The sequence below is a fragment of the Prunus persica genome, chromosome G3 (genome assembly GCF_000346465.2).
Source record: "Prunus persica cultivar Lovell chromosome G3, Prunus_persica_NCBIv2, whole genome shotgun sequence".
Lineage (NCBI taxonomy): Eukaryota > Viridiplantae > Streptophyta > Magnoliopsida > Rosales > Rosaceae > Prunus > Prunus persica.
This window is the reverse complement of record NC_034011.1, coordinates 4884544-4898232: the sequence shown is the minus strand read 5'-3', so window position 1 is coordinate 4898232 and position 13689 is coordinate 4884544. Positions and strand designations below refer to the sequence as shown.

Sequence of the window (13689 nt, the reverse complement as noted above, 5' to 3'; positions counted from 1 at the left end):
TCTAATAATATTACGAAAAGAAAAAAGAAAAATACAAAGGCAACAATTGCATCAATCAAGGCAGTGAAAGGCAATAGCATCAATCAAGGGAATTGGACATTACCTTTCTATTATATTTGACTGACACTAGATATTAAAGACCACCATTTTCATCTTCATGTTACGCAGAACCCCTTCTCAGTTCTCTCTCTGATATAAAAGCTTCTCACAAAGACCCTGTCTTTTACCCCATAGGTCTCATTCAAGATCCACAAGAACCGCACTTTCCTCTGCAAAATTCTGATAAACCCATTGCTCAACACCATGTTTAGACCAAAACCCACTTCAAGATTGATCCTTTTAACCCTCACCCTTCTCCTATTAGTCAATTTCCTAACTTCCATCAAAGCCTCTGAACCCACCACAGATGAAAATGAAGATGGTGAATTGGAGGAGCTATTGGCATTGGATGAACAAGTGGAACAAGAAGAAGAGCAAGAAGGTTCCAGTGCCAGTGTGAGGTCCTCAGAGGCAGAGGTGTTAACCAAAGCCCAGAGGATTGTTCTTGAGCTTAACCATGACAACACAAAGAGGGTCATTGAAGGGCATGAGTTTGTTCTGGTTCTTGGGTATGCCCCTTGGTGCTCTAGGAGCGCTGAGCTTATGCCTCAGTTTGCTGAGGCTGCAACTTCATTGAAAGAATTGGGAAGCCCCCTTTTGTTGGCTAAGCTTGATGCCGAGCGGCATCCGAAAACGGCGTTGTCTCTTGAGATCAAAGGGTTCCCTACTCTGCTTCTGTTTGTCAATGGCACCTCTCAAGTGTACACCGGTGGCTTTTCTGCGTAAGTAGCTCTCAAATTGGTCAAACTGTTTAATTGAAATATTTTATGTGAATCTTTGTTGTTTGGTCGTCAGTGAGATGATAAAATATAACTCAGCAGAAAAATTCTGTGCTTTATGTGCTTGTTATTGGCCTTATAGTGTGTTTGACTTGAACAATTTTTAATCATTTCTGTGCAGCATGGATATAATGTACGTATGTGTTTGAATATATACATCAACTGAGTTGTGCATTTCCATTAATGTTCTTGTTGGGCAAATTTTGATTCAGGGAAGAAATAGTGATTTGGGCAAGGAAGAAAACTGGTGAACCTGTTATTAGGATAAGCTCAGTGACAGAGGCAGAAGAGTTTCTCAAAAAGCACCATATGTTTGTTGTTGGTCTGTTTGAAAAATTTGAGGTTGGTGCACGTTTATTGTTTTTCAAGATTATCTTAGAATGCTACACAAGAAATACTGTCAACCTGATTTTGAATCTGGGGTTAGAATGAGGCCTCTGCCTTGATTGTATATTTGTTTGGACAGTATTTATATTCTTGGGCTTATATGTTTGTTCTGAAATTATTCAGGGGCCTGACTACGAAGAATTTGTAAAAGCAGCAGCAGCGGACAATGCAATCCAGTTTGTAGGAGTAAGCAACATCGAGGTTGCTAAAGTTCTCTTTCCAAATGTCAAACCAACTAATCTTTCCCTTGGAATTGTGAAAAGTGAGCCAGAAAGATATACTTCATATGGTGAGTTGGTGAATGAGTAAAACTTATCTGTTACTGAAACAATTTTTCTCTCAGAAAAGCTTGTTATTTGTAGTTCAATTTTATTCTTGTTGTATTTGTGCTTTGTGTAATTTATATCTCCTTTTTTTCCAAGGTGATGAAATTTATTGTTTTCCTGCTTGCTTGTTCAACTTGGTCAATATGTGATTTTTGCTCATTTTTGTTATTAAATGAAGTTTATATTCTGTGAACAATAAGTAGACATATTTTTTAGTTACGGACTTATTCTAACATATTCATGAATTTGTTTGGTTTTGCAGAAGGGACCTTTGAAACGGACAAAATTTTGCAGTTTCTAGACTATAACAAGCTTCCATTGGTTAACAAACTGACTGAAACAAATTCCGCCAGAGTTTACTCCAGCCCTATTAAACTTCAGGTTGATGTTTCTTCCAATACATCATATCTTTTTTAAGCTTCAATCATAAATTGTATTATTATTATATATATGTCTACGTCTTTTTGTTAAATTTTTATATTGTTTTACCACGTACCTTGTTGCAGATGAAAATTTGAAGTCTGGACAATATTAAACAAAAAAGGTCATTGAAAATAAATAAATAAGAAACAACAATCACGTGTACAATACTCAAAATTGTAAATTGAACTAGTACACTCGGTACACAATTAAGAGCCAAGTTTGGCCTTCTGAATTAGATTATTTGAGAAACAGTAATCAAAAGCTACATTAAGATCTTCCAAACTTGTGGAAACTGTTCATCTCCCTTCTGGATTCTGGAATTCAAGATACTCAAAATGACAATTTGCAGGTTTCTGTCATTCAATGTAAATCATATGTCAAAATAATATTTGTGGACGTACATTAACTTTTAAGGGTTACACTTTTCTTGAAGCTCAGTATCAATCACAATTTGGAAATGCGAAAGCATACTTGCAAGGTTATTTTGTTTAATGACTCTCTATTATTGCCTAGGTTCTTGTCTTTGCAGAGGCAGATGACTTTAAGAAACTTCTTGAGCCCCTTCAAGATGTAGCTAGACAGTTCAAGTCAAAGGTACTCAAATGTACTAAATGTTGAAGCTATTGGGTGAACTGGTTAAACCTACTAATGATTTTTCCTTTGTCATTCTCTTGATCCAGATACTGTTTATATATATAGACAATACAGATGAAAACCTTGCTAAGCCGTACTTAACATTATTTGGGCTTGAAGAATCAAATAGTACTGTGGTCAGTTTCCCACATCTGAACTAGATGTTGACTATGAGTTCTTGTTCTTTGTCAAATAAGCTTTTAATAAGGCTATAACTAATCAGGTTTTGTATGTGCTCTGAACAGGTGACTGCTTTTGATATCAGCGTCAACTCTAAATATTTATTAGAGTCAGATCCAACACCAAGCAATATCAAAGTAACAATTTCTCATGTTGTGAATTTTCCTTGTGAAGAATATCTACCTAGGCCACTAAAATTCTGAATTGGCTTTTGTAGGAGTTCTGCTCAGGGCTTCTGCATGGTACTCTATCTACGCACTTCAAATCGCAACCAATACCTGATAACGTGAGTCCCCTCCCTTCCTCCTCAAAGGTTTTTTGGATCGGTGATGATAACTTAATCTTGGAATCCTATCTTAGTTTCTTTTCTATTAGGATACTTTTGGACAATAGTTGCATGATTGGTTCTCTGTGTTACATTATCCTTCAGCCAAAAAGTTGATGTTATTCGCTGAGCTGGTGAACTGTGAACCAACCAAAACTGTAGTGTGGTGTTTAACATAGCCATTAAGAACAAATATGAAGGCACTTCTTGTAAACTTATAGTTCTATAACATAAAGTATTGTCTAAATCAGCCAATAAATCTGGGAGATGCGTCACATTTTTATGAATTTTTTAAATATAAGCTATATCACATATTTTGATCTCACTTCGTTACAACTGCGAAAATTGCAGACAAATGAAACTGTCCAGGGCATTGTAGGAAAGACATTTGATGACAAGGTTTTGAATAGTCACAAGAATGTTCTACTAGAGGTATGTGTGTTTCTCCCTTCTACTTCTGCTCACTTGATCACATCTAAGCGGAAGTTCCTCATGTTTGAAAAAGAAAAGTATGTAATAATGTTTCTGTTATATATAATTATGCACTTTTATGTTAGGATTTGTCTTGCTTATCAAACAAAATATGAAATATGAAATATGGAATATCAGTGCTGTTAGTTTGGCTGGGCTATGTTATGATTGTATTTTTTGATATTCTTTAATATATGAGCATGTACATTGTACATTGATACAGGTACTGCACCTATTTTTCCCGAAAAAGAAGCCATTGCATAAAGCAGACAAAAAACCACTGAAAATACAAAGAATTGTAGAATTCATCATATTTTTGTACTAGTAATCTCGAGTTCCATTGGTCAAGATACATAGAAGAAACCACTTCTTTAAAACAAAGAATTATGGAATTCAAGAATAACCTTGATCTCCATATGATAGTGGTGACGGTGAGCGAATTTTTTGAATATACTTAACTATATACCCCACCCAACTTCTAGAATTTTTTAAATCTTAATTGGTGTTGAGGTTTCAGAATTTTCTATAGAGAGACTATTTTGACTATGCCCATAGAATATTTATCATCATTGTGAAACAGGTGTTCACACCATGGTGCATCAACTGCGAGACCACTAGCATACACGTTGAGAAGTTGGCTAAGCACTTTAAAGGTTTGGATAATCTAGTCTTCGCAAGAATAGATGCTTCTGCAAATGAACATCCAAAACTGCAAGTAAGTGTTATTTTTGGGATCATGTATTGGTTTTCAATATTGGATAAAACCCTAGCTTTTCATGTAATCCATGACCTTGGACATTGGTAAGCATTAAGGAGATACAGACATGAACTCTCTCATCCTGTGTTCATAGCATCTTAGAGCATAGGGAGAGGGCTAGTTATGAATATGCCTTTGTTTCAAGCACATCTTATAGCATTTACTTATGTCCTGCTAGAGCATTTAGAGTTCCGGTTGTCTTCTTTGTTTCAATAGCTTGATAAATTCTGGCTGTGAATCCTTGTTTGGTCCTCTGAAAATAGTGAGGCATTGTACATATAGGCAGAGGGTGTCAATTTCCAACCAATTTAATATGGCAGAAATATCATCAATGAGAACCAACTCTGAGTCTATAACCATGAAGTTTTCAGTTGATGAGACGCTAGAGTGATGATTTTGAAATCTATCTCAGTTATTATTGTTTGTTATTGCAGGTAAACGACTATCCAACACTCTTATTTTACACAGCCAATGATAAAGCCAATCCGGTAATTAGTCATTACACATCCTGATTTTTCTGTTATATTCCAATCAGTAGAGCCATCTTATGCAAGAAATGTTTTCCACTGTGCAGATCAAACTTTCCACAAAATCCAGCTTGAAGGACCTGGCCACAACTATCAACAAACATTTGAAAGCGAAAGATAATGTTGCTAAAGAAAAAGATAATGTCCCTAAAGATGAATTATAGATACATATACTGGTTGGTATACCGAGAGTTCGAGATAGGATATGATACTGATTACTGCGTGATTTATAACTAGAGTACTGAGGAAGACGTTTCTTTTATTTTTTATTTTAATGGTCTGTAGGAAGTTAGGCATGTGGAATTGGTATATACACTCCCTTGTTAAGGCATCTAGCTTTTCTGTGAAGCATTATATATGTAGACTTGACAATTTTGTCCTCACAAAAGTAGCTGCCTAGCTAAAGGTGCATATTTATTCACTTACAGTCAACAGGGATTTTACTGGCGCAATTCTTTTTTGTGGCTAGTTCATCGCACAGTGCAAACGATAATTTTCAAGAAAAAAAGTTCTAATTAGCATCTCAATCCATATTTGATTTGTTAAGCCATTAAAGAGAAAAATCTGCATAAGGTTGCATTTAGCAATTCTCGATTAGAAGGTTTCCAATTAAGGGTAAAATGTACTGATTCATGCTTCAATGAATTAACGAGAAATTTCAATCAGTTGTTTCACCAAGACTCATTTCCAATCCTAGAAACAGCCATCTCTTTTTGTTTGATAGAAACAAATTATTGAAGAAGACATTTGTGGTCAATGGACAACATGTTCAGATACTACAAGTACTAAACCACTGGTGTCAACAATGGTTTCTTCAAGAAGTGAGCCTCAAGATTCTCAACCACGAGGTCAGCCATGACATTGCGAGTTTCTACGGTGCCGCTTCCCACATGAGGCAAGAGCACCACATTCTCAAGTCCAAACAGCTGCTCGGGCACTTCTGGTTCCTTCTCATAAACATCGAGCCCCGCCCCACCTAACCGGCCTTCTACCAGAGCGGATACCAACTCAGCTTCATCAACATGAGGGCCTCTCCCAATGTTGATGAGAACACCCTTTGGACCCAAAGCATCAATGACTTCCCTGTTGACAATGTGGCGGGTCTCTTCAGTTAATGGGCATGCAACAACTAGAACATCACAGTTGGAGGCCAACTCAACAACACTTGGGTAGTATTTGTACTTCAACTCTGGTTTTGCAGTTCTGGAGTAGTAAGCAATTGGGCAGCTAAAACCCTCAGCTCTCTTTGCAACTGCTTTGCCTATTCTTCCCAGACCGATGATGCCAACTGTTTTTCCAGTGAACTGTAAAGAAAGGACAACTATTAAAACAAAGATACTATATGAATGGAAGTTGAAATCAAGAAAGAAATGTTTTAGGCAGATTTTTCCCTAGCTCGTAGTTACTAATTCACTACTAACTCTATTTCAGGACCCAAGAAAGGGAAAGAGAAAGGGGAAAAAAGCTATTTGTTCTACATTCCTATAAATAAGTATATAAAAAAAACTACTTGTTCTATCAATTGATAAACTCGACATTTCAAATTAGAGCTACATCTGTCTCCAACTTTAAAATGGTAGACATAATTAAAAGCGGTAAAGAACCCAAAAATATCAACATGTCACAAAATTATTACATTCGAACTACCATAATAACAAAACATCTTGAGAATCTTGATTTCATGAAAGGACTTCATATCTTATGCTATCATGTGCATAGCACATAAGCAGCTTATACAAAAGTGGCAAAACTCTTTGAAACCTACAGGGAAGCAGTTTATACGTGAAAGACAGAGGAGCAAAAGCAATTACACAGAATATTGAGAAATAGCAAAGTCCACGATATTGCCAATGAGATGACAAAAGAACCACACACAGGAAAACAATAAATCGAAAAATGCGTAATTCAACAGGCATTGACATTTGCACACAAAACAGATAAAAAATAACCGTGTTAGTTTGAAAGTATTGTACAGAATGGACGTGAATTTTGTTACTAAATTTTCAAATGCATTACTGTAAAATTGGAAACAATACGAAAAATACACCAAGCCCGAAGAGCAAAGCAGCTAGTAAGCAAGCATTTTTCAACCAAAGAAATAGAATGCGATGAACACTCCATAACCACAAAGGGTTCACAGATACGCATAAACACACAATAATGAGAAACAAACAATCAACAACGGCCGCAAGCTTTCCTCATTACATCTACAGAAGAACCTATTCAAAAAAGAATCAGAAACAAACAATCAATACTGAATACCATCTCACCCTCTTTCCCTTTAACGGGTATGGGTTGATGTCATCCTAAATACATCAGTACAAGAGTTGCTTTCAGTACAGACAACAGCACTTGAAGACATCTTTCAGCCTGTACTTAAACTGACTGCTAATCTGCAGAAGCACTACTATTTCATGCCTTTAAATTCTAAACTCAGTAAAGAACATCAAATCCAGGACTTCACATCTTGTGCTTAACAACAAAGCTTTATCATCAATTCAACTGGTCGATACCAGTATCACGTTTCTTATTTCTTTCAAACAATTGGGTTTTCTTTTTTTGGGGTAAATTTTTACCATAAACTCAAACTGGGTATTCCACCAAAAGCAACAAATAACAAAACACAATTTCAAAATTTCACTTTAAACCTAGACACAAATCACAAAAACCATAATCAATATTACTTGAGACCAAAAGAAAAAAAGAAAAACAAACCAACTCTACGGTAAGTAGATGAAAAAAAAAAGAAGCATAACCAATGCAAATTAAGTCCAAAAACAGAGAAAAGACACAACCTTGGTGGTCAACTTGTAGTCACCCTTCTTCCACTGCCCGCTCCTCACATACCGATCACACTCACAGAGCCTTCTCAGCACAGCCAACGTCAACCCAATAGCAAGGTCCGCCACGTCATCGGTCAAAACATCGGGCGTGTTGGTGACCCGAATACCCTTTTCCCTGCACTTGTTCAAATCGACCTTATCGACCCCGACGCTGAAACTGGCTACGATCTCCAGCTTCGGCAATTTCTCGATGAGCTCGGCGTCCGCTCCGTTCCCTGCATTACCGACGACGGCTCGGATGGAGCTGGAATGGTCCTTGAGGAACTGGGGTTTTTGAGGGACGGTCCAGAGCTTCAAGAGGTTGAAGCGCTTCTCGAGCTCTTGCTCTAAGTATGAGGACATTGGGGCTGGCATGAGAACGCCTATGGACTCCATTGTTGGATTTTCGGTACTGGGTTTCGATTGGTGGCACCCAAAACGGTGGGAAAGGTTGGGATTTGTGGACTGGTAGTGATGGACGGCTGTTTGTTGTTGTGTGGTGTTCAGAGAGGAGGACCAGTGGAAGGGAAGAAATGGAGTGAAATGTGGACGTCTCGTTGGATGAAGGCAGATTGAGATTAGCTTACAACCAAAACCAAGCGTGTTGTAGTGACCAGCCATGTTTGATTTTTAAAAAATAAGATAAATTATATTAATAGAATAATGCAATTTTGTTTTGCTAAATAATTAAAAGTTTATTTTGTTAATCATTAATGTGATATATATATATATATATCAGTCCCGATCTCTTGGACCACAGGAGTCCAAGAGATTTGTGGTCACTCATCGTTGAATGTAAATTCAACGGTTCACTCAATCTTGAACTCCTTTTAAGAAACTTTTTTGAACTATTAGATTGAGCAATAGTCACAGAATGATTAAACATTGAAAAAAACTTGAAACATTTAAAAGGCGGAAAGTCGTTAGAAAGAAAAAAATTCAAAACACAATTTCATTTTAAAGGAAGAAAAACGTAAAACAGTAGCTTATATTAAAATACAAATAATTAGAAAGCAAAAAGTAAATAAAACTCTATGTTTAACAAGATTCTCCATAATTTGACCTAAAAAACAAGATTCTCTGAAAAAGAAGTGACACAAGGATGAGTCTGAATCGAGAGACTAGTTTATTGCAAAAATGGGCTGGCATAGTAGAGGGAGTCGGTGGAAAATTGGAAATGGAAACTTCAGCAAAAGACGAGAGAACAAGAACTGGAGTGTAGGTATTTTTAAGGCAAGTAGAAGGTGCTATCCTTTGAAACTATGCTAATATGGTAATTATGTTTGATTTGAGATGCATTTTGTGCGGACCTTGTACGTTTTGTGTTTGCGTTGGTTCTTTATTGCTCTGGGTTATTTTGAGTTGGGTTTCTAGATTGGGATTTTGTATCTCTTGTTGTAACTCTTTCAGAAAAAAAAAAATTTGCTTTTTATGAACTTATAAGGGGAGACGATACTTCTATCAATGAACACTTCCAACCCTTTTTTTTTTTGTTTGTCAAATATTGTTCCACCAAATTTAAGGGTAATTTCATTTCCTAATTTCATTACTTTAATTCCCTTATTTCTCTCTTTCTAGGGCATTTTGAAATTACAGACTCTTCATAGGGTAAAGGAGATCTTGCCGATTGAGGGTATCCACCACTTAATGGATACTTCAGATTGTTGTACTCGTTGGAGGTTCCAAGCACTTGCAAGTGAAGGATGAAATCCTTCATTCTTCAAAACACACAAGAACCTGCAAGTGAACCATACAAAACTTGTTTAGGAGCCATCCCAACTACTTCCACTGCGGAAATTGCAATAATTGAACAAAATGGATGCAATCAATCTCTAGTCAATCAGAAGCGAATATGCACTTTAATTACCAAGATTCTTTGCCAACTCTTGAAACAATGGTCATGGATTGAAGAAGTTTTGGTACCAGAACAAGACAATGAAGCCTTCAATCAACTTTACCTTCAAATACTCTGTTAAACGACTGGTGTCAACAATGGTTTGTTTGAAAAGTGAGCCTCAAGATTCCCAATCACAAGGTCAGCCATGGCAGTGTCAGTTTGTACAGTGTCACTTCCTACATGAGGCAAGAGTACCACATTCTCAAGCTCAAACAACTGCTCAGGTACTTCTGGTTCATTTTCATAAACATCAAGTCCAGCACCACCTAACCGGCCTTCTAGCAGAGCAGAGACCAGCTCAGGTTCATCAACATGAGGACCCCTCCCAATGTTAATGAGAACACCCTTTGGGCCCAAAGCATCAATGACTTCACGATTAATAATGTGACGGGTCTCTTCAGTTAATGCGCACACAACAACCAGAATATCACAGTTCGAGGCCAACTCCACAACACATGGATAGTATTTGTACTTCAACTCTGGTTTTTCTGTTCTGGAGTGGTAAGAGATTGGGCAGCTAAAAGCCTCAGCTCTCTTGGCAACTGCTTTGCCAATTCTTCCCAGACCGAGGATGCCAACTGTTTTTCCGGTGAACTGTAAATGACAGGAGAGCTATTAGAAAGCGGAAACAAAGATACTATATGGATGAAAAGTCAGGAAGAGAATAAAAAAAGGAAAAAAAACAGCTATTTGTTTTAGCAACTGATGAACTTGACGTATCACATTAAAGGCACATCTATCTCCAACTTTTAAAAGTTCAAATGTCATGTAATTGCATCATCAAAGATTCAAAGGAGGTATAGAACCCAAAATTTTCACTATATCATATACTAATATGCGACATAACCATTAGATTCAAACTACCCTAAGAAAACACATCGTTAGCATCCTGTCATGGTTTTAAGGAAGGAATTCATACCTTTATGCTGTCAAGCAATTACACAATATTGAGCAATACCCAGTCTACGATCATGGCAATTAAACAAACACCACACAGCGGAACACATTAAATAGAAAATGACCAACTCAGCCAAAATCAATTCATATCTGTACAGAAAACAGAGAAACAAACACCAACACCAAGGCTTCCTTGTTCAAGAAATTTGGTCACTGTTGAAAAAAAGTTCTGCATTCTCTTTTATAATATCATATACCCAAACAATGTAGAGTGCACTGAACACGCACTACAAGAAAGACATCAATCACTGCATCATAGAAGAACAAACAATTACTACCATCTCACCTCCTTTCTTTGCTTGTCATCCGAAATACATCACCACGACAAAGTTGTTTTCAATAAGAGTTCAGGAAAATAAGACACGTTACGGCAACAGCAATTGGAAACAACATTCAGTAGTGTTTGCCTGACTGCTAATTTGGGCAAGAATCACTCGTTCTTGCCCTCGAACACTAAATTGAGCATAGAAAATCAAAATCCACTACTTTGTTCTTAACAGCAAAGCCTTATCAACCAAAAAAAAAAAAAAAATATCAGTATCAGGTTTATTATTCTTTCCCTTTTGGTTCAACAATTGGTAAACTTTCTTTACCATAATCTCCAATTCCAGTAAACCAACATTAGAAATTGGTTGTCAATGCACAAGCAAAGCAAAGCAAAACAAAACAAAATCAACCCAATAATAAGCAATAAAAATTATGTCTAAAATACTAAGAAAAAGCAAACCTTGGTGGTCAACTTGTAGTCACCCTTCTTCCACTGCCCACTCCTCACATACCGATCACTCTCACAGAGCCTTCTCAACACAGCCAACGCCAACCCAATAGCAAGGTCCGCCACGTCATCGGTCAAAACATCGGGCGTGTTGGTGACCCGAATACCCTTTTCCCTGCACTTGTTCAAATCGACCTTATCGATCCCAACGCTGAAACTGGACACGATCTCCAGCTTCGGCAAAGTCTCGATGAGCTCGGCATCCGCTCCGTTCCCTGCATTACCGACGACGGCTCGGATGGAGCCGGAATGGTCCTTGAGGAACTGGGTTTTTTGAGGGACGGTCCAGAGCTTCAAGAGGTTGAAGCGCTTCTCGAGCTCTTGCTCTAAATATGGGGACATTGGAACTGGCATGAGCACGCCTATGGAGTCCATTGTTGGATTTTGAGTAATGGGTTTTGATTGGTTTTGAGTTTTGTGGCCCCCAAAACGCTTGGAAAAGGTTGTTATTTGTGAACTGAGAGTCAGTCGGTGACTGTCTGACTGGTAGTTATGGGCAGGGGCGGGCCCACAAATTTTTTAACGAAGATGTAAAATTGATTAAGTATGAAAAATGGTTTTTCGAAATAATCATTTTCTTAAGATAATTTTTGACGGCTTTTATTTCTTACACATCAAATAAGAAAACTTGATTTTATGAGATTTTAGTATGAAGTATATATTGACTTAATAAGCCATCATTTTTAGGGCCGGTTTGACATTACTGTGCTGTGAAAATAATCGCTCAAATTTGCTGTGAGAGAAAGTAGTTTGGCGTTTGGTAAAATTTTTGTTAAAAGTGTTGTTGGTATTGATTTTACTCATAATCAGAAAATGATTGCCGATTAATCATTAAACCCAACTCCTCTTCGAAACTGATTCCTGCATAATCAGAAAATGAAAGCACCTCATTAGCTGCTTTCCTTTATAGCTTTCTCTCACAGCAATTTTTAACAATAAGTGATTTTCTCACAGTTTACCAAACGGGTTGGGCTTCCCAAATTTTTTAAAAAATCACTTATCACCCCAAATAAGCAATGTCAAACGGGCACTTAGTCTAAATCGTATTTTGCACTAAAACCGATTTTTCATATTTTGATTTGGTAGGAATTTGATTTTCTAGTATTTTTATTTGAATCCAAATGGGGAGTACTTCTTTATTTACATTGTAAACTTAAGTAAATGGAGTAATATAAAAATAAATTAAAGTAAAAGGACAAAGATATTTACTTAAATGTTGAAAATGGAAATAAGGTAATTTGTACACCAGTTGAGCAAATGGGCAGTTTGAAGCACCTACAATGGTTTTTTCGGCGAAGGGAGGTGCAACTGCACCTCCTTGCGCCTTAATGGATCCGCCTCTGGTTATGGGGGTGGCTTCTAATTCTGTGGTGGTCCCGCGAGGACGACAATGTAAACGTCGACGTGTCGTGTAAAGGGAGAGAGCATACAAATATATAGAGTTATTTTCATATTTTTCACAAAATCCCTGAGGTTTCGTAAAATACATGAACACTCTTTGAGTTTTTAAATCGTTTTCATAAAAAATTTTCGTTGATTGTTCATTCAAAATTTAATGATTTAATTTTTAAAACGTGTGCAAATGACAAAATCAGCATCAATGAATACATGTGCAATCTAATTTCAAAGATTTTGTCATTTGGAGAAATTCTTTTATCTAAAACCATCAATCTTTAGATGAAAAATCTACAAAAATGGTTTTGTGAAAATAATTTAAAATCTCAAGGGGTGCTAGTGTAATTTCCTAAATCTCGAAAGGTTTTGTGAAAAATCTTTAAACCTCAGAGAATGTTAATGTAAATAACTCCATACAATTACAACCGAGTGAGCGAGCAAATTACAATAAAGCGAATTAATAAATTAATTAATTAAATAAAGGCGAAATCACTTTTCTTTACCCTTATACAAGAAAATATTGTGAGAGACCTACGAAGCCAATCATATACATAAATACTTTTTTTTTTCATTGTAGCACTATAATGATCAAACAATTGATCCTTGGTTTAAGTTGTCAAATCCAATGGTTTTCCATCAATTTTTGTGCTTGTATTTATTACATGTGACAAGCAAGTTCATTAAAATAGACAAAATTTGATGACTTAGTCCAACTATGGCAACTACACTTGGATGGACACGATTGAAAACTTGAGTTAAAAGGAAGAAAAGTTTGTGATTTGACTTAAGTAAAAACCTAACCTCTTGTTGACCAAGAAAAAAAAACCTCTTGACTGACATAAATCTTTTTGTATTTGTCCATTTAAAAATGTAATTCTATTTTGGATTTTTTTGAGTTATTTGGAAGGGTATTTCGCTAGGTATAGACTATAGAGA

At 36.6% G+C, this 13689-nt stretch overlaps 3 protein-coding genes across 4 annotated transcripts; 1 reads left to right on the top strand and 2 right to left on the bottom strand.

Moving 5' to 3' along the window:
• Nucleotides 29-5359, top strand: LOC18782387 (protein disulfide isomerase-like 1-6). Its single transcript, XM_007215577.2, has 12 exons — nt 29-821; nt 1091-1220; nt 1389-1554; nt 1854-1972; nt 2528-2608; nt 2695-2784; nt 2893-2964; nt 3045-3113; nt 3504-3584; nt 4204-4338; nt 4815-4868; nt 4955-5359. The coding sequence occupies exons 1-12, from the start codon at nt 304-306 to the stop codon at nt 5069-5071; spliced, it is 1632 nt and encodes a 543-aa protein (XP_007215639.1). The 5' UTR covers nt 29-303; the 3' UTR covers nt 5072-5359.
• On the bottom strand, nt 5517-8405 carry LOC18782364 (glyoxylate/hydroxypyruvate reductase A HPR2). Its single transcript, XM_007215655.2, has 2 exons — nt 7703-8405; nt 5517-6211 (listed from the first exon to the last, which is right to left on the bottom strand). The coding sequence occupies exons 1-2, from the start codon at nt 8348-8350 to the stop codon at nt 5693-5695; spliced, it is 1167 nt and encodes a 388-aa protein (XP_007215717.2). The 5' UTR covers nt 8351-8405; the 3' UTR covers nt 5517-5692.
• Nucleotides 9143-11786, bottom strand: LOC18782388 (glyoxylate/hydroxypyruvate reductase A HPR2). Of its 2 annotated transcripts, none has more exons than XR_002270956.1 (3): nt 11311-11772; nt 9597-10220; nt 9143-9466 (listed from the first exon to the last, which is right to left on the bottom strand). XR_002270956.1 is itself a non-coding variant. In XM_020560955.1 (3 exons), the coding sequence occupies exons 1-2, from the start codon at nt 11731-11733 to the stop codon at nt 9702-9704; spliced, it is 942 nt and encodes a 313-aa protein (XP_020416544.1). In that variant the 5' UTR covers nt 11734-11786; the 3' UTR covers nt 9143-9466; nt 9688-9701. The 2 variants fall into 2 exon arrangements, 1 of the variants encoding a protein (XP_020416544.1); XM_020560955.1 differs by having other exon boundaries at nt 9688-10220; nt 11311-11786.